Here is a 10,263-nt window from a genome sequence, read left to right on the forward strand (position 1 = left end):
TTAAGCCAACATTTTCACTCTCCTCTTTCACTTTCATCAAAAGGCTCTTTAGTTCTTCTTCACTTTCTGCCATAAGGGTGGTGTCATCTGCATATCTGAGGTTATTGATCTGTACAAACACACTATTCAGCCGGCTCAGTTTCAATCCCACCACCTAGCATAATGGCGGGCACATGTCAGGTGCTTGAAATATACTAAGTAAACTTAATTTGATACCCACAACGGCCTTTTGAAGTACTTATCATTATTTCTGTTTTAAAGAAGAGGAAAAATAGAATGTCAGAAACTGTACCCAAACTTACCCAGCATAAATATGGGAAAAGTAGGATTCAAATTCAGATTTTAACAATTCTACTAATCTGCTCTTTTTTTAATTATTAATTATTATTTATTTATTTACTTTTAGTTATGCTGGGTCTTCACTGCTGCTCACAGACTTTCTCTAGCTACAGAGACATAGGGCTATTCTTTTTTTTTAGTTTATTTTTTATTGAAGGAAACAGACATAGAGAATAGACTTATGGACATGAGGAGAGGGGAGGAGAGGGTGAGATGTATGGAAATAGTAACATGGAAACTTACATTGCCATATGTAAAATAGATAGTCATTGTGAATTTATTGTATGGCTCAGGAAACTCAAACAGGGGCTCTGTATCAACCTAGAGGGGTGGGATGGGGAGGGAGCTGAGAGGGAGATTCCAAAGGGAGGGGATATATGTGTACCTATGGCTGATTCATGTGTGTTGAGGTTTGGGGCTATTCTTTGTTGTGGTGTGTGGGCTTCTCATTGTGGTGGCTTCTCTTGTTACAGAACATAGGCTCTAAGTACATGGGCTTCAGTAGTTGTAGCACATGGGCTCAGTAATCATGGTTCATGGGCTCAGTTGCTCTGTGGCATGAGGAATCTTCCTGGACCAGGAATCGAACCCTCATCCCCTGCATTGGCAGGCAGATTCTTATCCACTGTACCACCATGGAAGTCTCCTACTAATCTATTCTTGAATAAGACTTGAAGATATAGCTTTTCTGGTAAGGCAGGGGGTGAGAGGAAGGTAATGTGATGCCAAGTAGGTAGTGGGATGACCGAGGAAGTGAAATCTTAAACTCAGACACAAAGGAAGAGTATGTTGCTTACTTTCATTGTATCATCTACTATGGGCAAAGTACCTTGATAACTGGCATCAAAGAGATGAGGACACCTATTCATCTTCACAACAAGCTCTTTAAGTTGGTTTTATTGTCTCTATATGTGAAAAAACTGATGTTTGGAAAATTAAGGGCCACAAGTGGCCAGGAATCACACAGTAAGTTCAGTACCCACAGTTCTAAACCAGGTCTCCCTAACTTCGAAGTCCACACTCTTTTTACTGCATCCTGTTGAAAAGAAGTGAAGACGTGGAAACAGTTGGAGATTTAGTAGGCTCTGATATCAGCCTTACAAGAATATCATGAAAGGTTGAAGGGAAGTAGCAGGTGAGATGATGGTATTTTTCAAGAAATAACAGCCTATGTTTATTTGAGTACTCAGGATGTGTTAGATTCTACTAAGGATTTTTCATCCATCATCTAATTAATCCTCACAACAACTTTTACTCACACATTATAGATGAGTCACTTGAGACTTAAAGAGGTCAAATAGATTACGCGATATCATGCCTTCACTAAATGGCCAACCCAAGGTTAGAAGTCAACCATTTGACTTCCAATTGCATGCTTGTGACCCCCTTGCTGCAGTGACTCTTGAGAAATAGACAGGAGGAAGGAAACCATATGAACAGAAGCAAAGCTGAGGAAAAGCCCTAGAATACTGTGTGATGTACCTAAGAGTGTTTCAAGCCTAACCAACCATATGAATTAGTTTGTGCCCCCAAGATCATGGCCTAAAATCAAGATGGGGTCTTGGTGACCAAATAGAAAAAATACATTTTCCCAGGGGTAAATGTGGTTGAAAACGGAACCAAAACAGTACAAATACATTTTCAAGAAAGAATTCTAACCTTAAAATTTAGTTAGTTGAAAAACCAGCTACCTAGTTCTTCCAACAAGAAAAAGCCTGTAATAAACTAAAGAATGGTTTAAGCCTAGGTCAGTATATTGATTGCTGTGAGATTCCAAACTGAGGGCACTCTCTTAGGTCACTTCATAGCAGAGTCAGGATGGCCTTCTTCAACTACCTGTGCTGTCAGATTTAATTCCATAAAGGACTATTGATCCTACCTCAGCTAGACTATCTATTAAGACATGTGGATTTGTAATGGGAAACCTTAATTAGCTACATTCTAAGCTCTTCTGGAAGTTTACAGTCTTGGAGTAGGCAATCTTGGGGAGCAGACTGCTGCCAAATATCTACCAAAAGCCTGCCTGAATGAAGCAATATTTGAGAATGCTTTTTAGTAATAAAAATTAAAATTTTAATTAATCTGACTATAAAAATAGTGCTTGTTCAAATACAGTAGTCATGTATAGATGTGAGAGTGGAACCATAAAGAAGGCCAAGTGCTGAAGAATTGATGCTCTCAAATTGTGGTGTTGGACAGGGCTAAGTCAGCATGGCAGAAACCCTGGAGTTCAACGACGTATATCAGGAGGTGAAGGGCTCTATGAATGACGGTCGGCTGAGGCTGAGCCGGCAGGGCATCATCTTTAAGAACAGCAAGACGGGCAAAGTGGACAACATCCAGGCCGGGGAGCTGACCGAAGGCATCTGGCGCCGGGTAGCTCTGGGCCACGGGCTTAAACTGCTCACGAAGAATGGCCACGTCTACAAGTACGACGGCTTCCGGGAATCGGAGTTTGAGAAACTCTCTGATTTCTTCAAAACTCACTACCGCTTGGAGCTAATGGAGAAGGACCTATGTGTGAAGGGTTGGAACTGGGGAACCGTGAAGTTTGGTGGGCAGCTGCTTTCCTTCGACATTGGCGACCAGCCAGTCTTTGAGATCCCTCTCAGCAACGTGTCCCAGTGCACCACAGGCAAGAATGAGGTGACGCTGGAATTCCACCAGAACGATGACGCGGAGGTCTCACTCATGGAGGTGCGTTTCTACGTGCCGCCCACCCAGGAGGATGGCGTGGACCCCGTCGAGGCCTTCGCCCAGAATGTGCTGTCGAAGGCAGACGTGATCCAGGCCACCGGAGATGCCATCTGCATCTTCCGGGAGCTGCAGTGTCTGACGCCCCGAGGCCGCTACGACATCCGCATCTACCCCACCTTCCTGCACCTGCACGGCAAGACCTTCGACTACAAGATCCCCTACACCACGGTGCTGCGGCTTTTCCTGCTGCCCCACAAGGACCAGCGCCAGATGTTCTTTGTGATCAGCCTGGACCCCCCCATCAAGCAGGGCCAGACCCGCTACCACTTCCTCATCCTCCTCTTCTCCAAGGATGAGGACATCTCCCTGACGCTCAACATGAACGAGGAGGAGGTGGAGAAGCGCTTCGAGGGGCGGCTCACCAAGAACATGTCGGGGTCCCTCTACGAGATGGTCAGCCGGGTCATGAAAGCGCTGGTGAACCGCAAGATCACAGTCCCCGGCAACTTCCAAGGGCACTCGGGGGCCCAGTGCATCACCTGCTCCTACAAGGCCAGCTCAGGGCTGCTGTACCCCCTGGAGCGGGGCTTCATCTACGTCCACAAGCCACCCGTGCACATCCGCTTCGATGAGATCTCCTTTGTCAACTTTGCCCGCGGGACGACCACCACGCGTTCCTTTGACTTTGAAATTGAGACCAAGCAGGGCACCCAGTACACCTTCAGCAGCATCGAGAGGGAGGAGTACGGCAAGCTGTTCGACTTTGTCAACGCCAAGAAGCTCAACATCAAAAACCGAGGGCTGAAAGAGGGCATGAACCCCAGCTACGACGAATACGCCGACTCAGACGAAGACCAGCACGACGCCTACCTGGAGCGGATGAAGGAGGAGGGCAAGATCCGCGAGGAGAACGCCAACGACAGCAGCGACGACTCCGGAGAGGAGACAGATGAGTCATTCAACCCGGGTGAAGAGGAGGAGGACGTGGCAGAGGAGTTTGACAGCAATGCCTCCGCCAGCTCCTCCAGTAATGAGGGCGACAGTGACCGGGAAGAGAAGAAACGGAAGCAGCTTAAAAAGGCCAAGATGGCCAAGGACCGCAAGAGCCGCAAGAAGCCCCTGGAGGTAAAGAAGGGCAAGGACCCCAACGCCCCCAAGAGGCCCATGTCTGCCTACATGCTGTGGCTGAACGCCAGCCGGGAGAAGATCAAGTCGGACCACCCAGGCATCAGCGTCACGGACCTCTCCAAGAAGGCGGGCGAGATCTGGAAGGGAATGTCCAAGGAGAAGAAGGAGGAGTGGGATCGCAAGGCTGAGGATGCCAGGAGGGAATATGAAAAAGCCATGAAAGAATATGAAGGGGGCCGCGGAGAGTCCTCCAAGAGGGACAAGTCCAAGAAGAAGAAGAAAGTCAAGGTGAAGATGGAGAAGAAATCCACACCCTCCCGGGGCTCATCATCGAAGTCTTCATCAAGGCAGCTGAGCGAGAGCTTCAAGAGCAAAGAGTTTGTGTCCAGTGATGAGAGCTCTTCGGGAGAAAACAAGAGCAAAAAGAAGAGAAGGCGGAGTGAGGACTCTGAAGAAGAGGAACTAGCCAGTACTCCCCCCAGCTCAGAAGACTCGGTGTCAGGATCTGATGAATAGAGAGGAAGATTGTGTCTCCTGGGGCTTGCCCCGTCCCAGCCCGTCTCCCCACCTGCGTTTTGGTACCCCTTTTCTCTTATGAAATGCAGTCCTTGGATTCTGTGCCATCTGAACAAGCTTTCCCGCTAGCCTGCACTTCCCTGGGGCCGCAGGGGAGGTGTCTCACCCTGCGGCTTCGGCTTCAGAAGATGGCTCTTTATAATCTGGGGAGACATCGGGTGGGGGGCAGGGCAGGGCCGGATCCCACTGCGCCCCCTGCCTTCCTGGCCTTTGGGGTGTAGCTGCTGCTTGTCCTGTACAAGTTGCTGCAGGCAGGGGTCCTGTGAGGGCAGGTCTGTAGCTCCTAACCGGGGCCTATTTCTACTTTTATTTTGTATTTCTGGTCTGTGAAAAATGAACATTTAATAAAGGGAACTGACTTTGGAAAAAAAAAAAAAAAAATTGTGGTGTTGGAGAAGACTTTTGAGAGATTGCCCCTGCAAGGAGATCAAACCAGTCAATCCTAAAGGAAACCAACCCTGAATATTCGTTGGAAGATCTGATGCTGAAGCTGAATCTCCAATACTTTGGCCACCTGATACAAAGAGCTGACTGGTTGAGAAAGACCTTGGTGCTGGGAAAGATTGAAGGCAAAAGGAAAAGGGGGCGGCAGAGGATGAGATGGTTAGATAGCATTACCAACTCAATAGACATGAATTTGAGCAAACTCCAGGAGATAGTTAAGGACAGGGAAGCCTGGCATGCTGCAATCCACGGGGCCACAAAAAGTCAGACACAACTTAGCGACTGAAAAACAACAACAAATAGAGAAGAAAGTAAAAGTTGCTTGAGAATTAATCACAGAGAAAGGACATTTGGCAACATTTTAGAGCACTTTCATCACCTGTCTATGAAAACATACATACACACAATTCAGATGTGAGCTGGGCTCTTCTGTACTTTAGGACTGAAAAAAAAAAAGGTGGATATGAACCCCTTGGCTTTGGCTTAAGGGAGAATGCATTACCTGCCACATTTCTATGAAATACTCCCATGCTTATATAAGCCCATGATCACCACTGGCTCTGACAGCCCATGTTTCCTGAATTTTGGTTCTCTGCTGTGTCTTACAGTTATTCCCTTAACTCCAACCCAGTGTTGACACAAGTGAAGAAATCAGTCACATTCTTCTCACACAAATTCTTTGCTTGCGAAATGAACTATAATAAATTGGAGTTACACGGCAAGAAGGAAAATAACAAAATCTACCCTGTTACTCAGTTACTGTGGTTTCTCCTTCCTCCTGCTTCCTCTCTTCTCTTGTCTCTACCCTCCTCCACCCCCAAAGTCTCTGTGTATTTCTAAGGCACAACCATCTCCCTTGTGACTGTATCTTGCTAATCCAAGTCCTTGGGAGCTCACTTTCTCCCAGCAGCTTAGAAAAGTGTTTTACTAAACAGATATAATTCTCTCTTTTATAAAGAAAATCCGGTGTCTACTGGTAGGAATTTTTAATCTAACTTTATCACCATTCTAATAAATATACATGTGTCCTGTTAAATTCTAAGAAAGGAATCACATACAACCATTTGCAAATATGGTGTAGTTGTGGTATTCAGTTGTTGCGGACTCTTTGCAACCCCATGTACTATAGCCTGCAGACTCCTCTGTCCATGAAATTTTCCAGACAAGAATAATAGAGTGGGTTGTCATTTCCTACTCCAGGGGATCTTCCCAACCCAGGGATCAAACCTGAGCTTCTTGCGATTCTTGCTTGGCAGGCAGATTCTTTACAACTGCACCTTCTGGGAACACCCACTTTAAGTATATTTGACCTTTTATTCCCCAGAATATCTGTCAGGCCCTGTGTGCCACAGGGTGAACACACTTTATAAAATATTGGGTAAAATTCTTTCTAGAATAAAATTTATTAAAAATTTTAAACAGCAGTTTTGTGACAATGGCACACTATACCTGGCAATCACTCCCTTAGATGATAAGAGGTTTTCTCACACTCAGTAATGTGGCACTGAGAAAAATTAAAGGCACCAAAGCCTCTAAAAAGTGGAATACTTAGAAAGTAAATAGTCATTTAAGTCACTAAGTGAAATTCTTAAAGCCACACAATTATGAGGATGATCTATGTGGAAAAGCCTCTTATTACTGGTCTTGACACTTAAAATTTCAAAAAAGTAACTTCCTTCTATGAAATCATGATAGAATCTGCCATTTTGGAAATGTTAGATGTCCCCATTCTTCACTGTCACACACTCAAGTAGCGTATTGTTTATGAAACTGGCGTGGTGCTAAACACACTGAAGTGACACTCTCTGAGACAGTTAACTTTATGTGTCAACTTGGCTGGGCCAGGGTGCCTAAATATTTAGTCAAACGTTCTGGATACTTTTGTGAAGAATTTTTTTGGTTGAGATTAACATTTACATCAATGGACTTTGAATAAAGCACATTGTTCTCCATAATGGATGGATTATGATTGGATGGGTCGCCATCATCCAGTCAAGTGAAGGCCTTAAAAGTGAAAGTGAAAGCAAAATCACTCAGTTGTGTCTGACTCTTTGCGACCCCATGGAGGAATTCTCTAGGCAAGAGTACTGGAGTGGGTTGCCATTTCCTTCTCCAGGGGATCTTCCCAACCCAGGGGTCGAACGTGGGTCTCCCACATTTCGGGCAGATGCTTTACCATGTGAGCCACCAGGAAGGCCTTAAAGAAAAAAAAAAAAAAAAACTGGCTTTCCCCAGAGCGAGATGGGTTTCTACCAGCAAACTGGGATTTTTGCTTGGGTCTCCAGCCTGCCTGCCTACCCAGTGGGTTTTGGATTGCCAAGCTTCCACAATCACTTGAGCCAGTTCCTCAAATTCAGCCTCTCTGTCTCTATGTCTCTGTTTCTCTCTGCCTATCTCTCTCTCTCTCTAAATTGTACAACTTTTAATTATCTCAAGGACTAATTTTGTTAAGTGCATATAAATGCCACAAAGTATAAGTTCAGTAAATTAATAAAAGTTGCACAGACATATTGAAGAAAACATTAATAATTAACATAGAACAAACACAACCAATAGTATATACTTGATTGCCTAGAGAAGATAAATTTTTTGCATATTTCCAGAAAACATTTAGATTACATAAACTAAAATATTTAATACAAAACATATGATGAAACAATGGTTCAGAGAATAAATGAATAGAGGGATAAGATTGTGAAAATGATTTTGCATAAAAATTAAAAATAAGCATATATCAAGAATCAAACAAGTGCATGCCTACATTAAAAAGGAAAAAAGGAGGGGGCAGCCCCAAGTTGGTGGAGGAATAGGACAGGGAGACCACTTTCTCCCCCACAAATTCATCAAAAGATCATTTGAATGCTGAATAACTTCCACAAAACAACTTCTGAACATTGGCGGAGGACACCAGGTGTCCAGAAAGGCAGCCTTACCTCCTCAAAAGGAGGTAGGACAAAATATAAAAGACAAACAGAGATACAAAAGAGTTAGAGATGGAGACCTGCCCTGGAGAGGAAGTCGTGAAAGAGAATTTTCCACACAGTAGGAAACCCTCTCACAAGCAGGTCTGTGGGAGTTTTGAAATCTCAGAGGGCAACATAACTGGGAGAGGAAAAAAAAAAAAACACAGAATATGTGCCTAACTGCAACTGCTAGCAGAGAAGTAGCCCAGATGCTGGTATCCGCCACCAGTAAGTGGGGACTGGACAGGGAGGCGTGGGCTGCATAACCGGTGCTTAGGGTAAGGATCGGACCTGAATGCCTTGAGTACAATCTGATGGAGCTAATGTGAGATAGCAACCCAAACTGTAAGATAGCCAGAGAGAGAAAAAAAAAGAGAGAGAGAGAACTTTCCCATGTAAGACTCTAACACGCAGCCTGGCCCGCTCATAGAACAAAGGATTGAGCGAACAGCAAAGAAGAGCTGGCCAGCTGCATACAAGCCCCTCCCCCCCATCGGAGGCAGAGAGGCATGTGGGCAACAGCCAGAGCCTGAAGGCAAGAGGCTGCTACCATTTGGGCCCCAGAGACTAGCATCCTCCACCAAACTGAGCAGGCTCCCAGCTGCTAACCACATCTTCCTGGGATCCTGGATGGTTGACATCTGCCAGGAGGGTCACAGCCTGAGATCAGCTCCCCAGAGGAGACACACGGACCAGCGGCCAGGATCAGGGAGGTGATTAAGACACATGGCCCAACTAAGGCAGTGTGCTCGCTAAACACCTGGTCACCTGAGCTTCTCAGACCTGGGAAGGGCACAAAACACATGCCCAACCGAGTCTGTGCCCTTGCAGAGTACCTGAGAACATGAGCGGCTTAGACCTGGTACGTGAACAAAACACAGGGCCTGCTTTGGACAGTTCCCCTGCAGAGCACCCTGGAGCCTGAGCACTGTAGACCCGGGAAGCACATGCTGCCTTGAGTTGGAGCAAACCCAGTGTGATCCATACACTGCAAGTACTCCCCACACACGATATTTGTTTGCAGTGTTCCTCCCTCCACACAACACAACTGAACAAGTGAGCTTAAATAAGTGACCACCTTCACCCCCTTGTGTCAGGGCAGAAATTAGACACTGAAGAGACCTGCAAACAGAGGAAGCCAAAATAAAGAAGAAGGAACCCCTCTGGAAGTGACAGGTGCAACAGATTAAAACCCTGTAGTTAACATTGATTAAGCATTGGAGGGGACCTATAGACCTTGAGAACAAAAATAAGCTGGAACAAGGAACTATCTGAAACTGAACTGACCCCACACAGACCACAACAGCTTCAAAGAAATTCCTAGATATGTTTTTTACTATTATCACTTTTTAATTATTTTTTAAATGTAAGTTCTTTATTACTCCTTTATTTTCATTTTTATAACCTACTATTATCTTGCAAAAACAAAGACCCTATTTTAAAGCAAATCTCATATATATATATATATATATTATAATTTTTGTGATTGATTTTGTTCTATATTTTTAATATTGTAATTTTGAGAGTCTAACCTCTACTCTAGATTTTTAGTCTTTGCTATTTGGTATTTGTTATCAATTTTGTACCTTTAACAATCTAATCCTCAGTATCCATTTTCATTTAGGGGTGTGATTACTGGCTTGATTGCTCTCTCCCCTTTCGACTCTCCATTTTGTCCCCAGGTCACCTCTATCTCCTCCCTCACCCTTCTCTTCTCTATTTAACTCTGTGAATCTCTCTATGTGTTCCAGGCTGTGGAGAACACTTAGGGAACTGATTACTGGCTAGATTGGTCTCTCCCCTTTTGATTCCCCCTCTTCTCCTCCTGGTGACCTCTATCTCCTTCCTCCCTCTTCTGTTCTCCATGTAATTCTGTGAACATTTCTGGGTGTCCCTCACTGTGGAGCATTGTTTCACCATTAACCTAGATGTTTTATCATCTGTGCTGTATGGGTGGAGAAATCTTGAGGCTGCTGTAAGAATAAGACTGAAAGCCAGAGGAGGAGGCTTAACTCCAAAACTTGAGAACATCAGAGAACTCATGATTCCATGGAATATTAATAGACAATAACTCATCCAAAAGCCTCCTTCCTTCACTGAAACCAAGCTCCATGCA

At 44.8% G+C, this 10,263-nt stretch overlaps 1 protein-coding gene across 1 annotated transcript; it reads left to right on the forward strand.

The window, feature by feature from the left end:
* The first annotated feature begins 2,534 nt into the window (after positions 1 to 2,534).
* LOC145540548 (FACT complex subunit SSRP1) lies at positions 2,535 to 5,074 on the forward strand. Its single transcript, XM_081575117.1, has one exon. It carries the CDS (start codon positions 2,551 to 2,553, stop codon positions 4,678 to 4,680), a length of 2,130 nt encoding a protein of 709 aa, XP_081431243.1. The 5' UTR covers positions 2,535 to 2,550; the 3' UTR covers positions 4,681 to 5,074.
* The last annotated feature ends 5,189 nt before the right edge of the window (positions 5,075 to 10,263 follow it).

The sequence above is a fragment of the Giraffa tippelskirchi genome, chromosome 3 (genome assembly GCF_054371585.1).
Source record: "Giraffa tippelskirchi isolate mGirTip1 chromosome 3, T2T-mGirTip1v1.2.pri, whole genome shotgun sequence".
NCBI classification, from domain to species: Eukaryota; Metazoa; Chordata; class Mammalia; order Artiodactyla; family Giraffidae; genus Giraffa; species Giraffa tippelskirchi.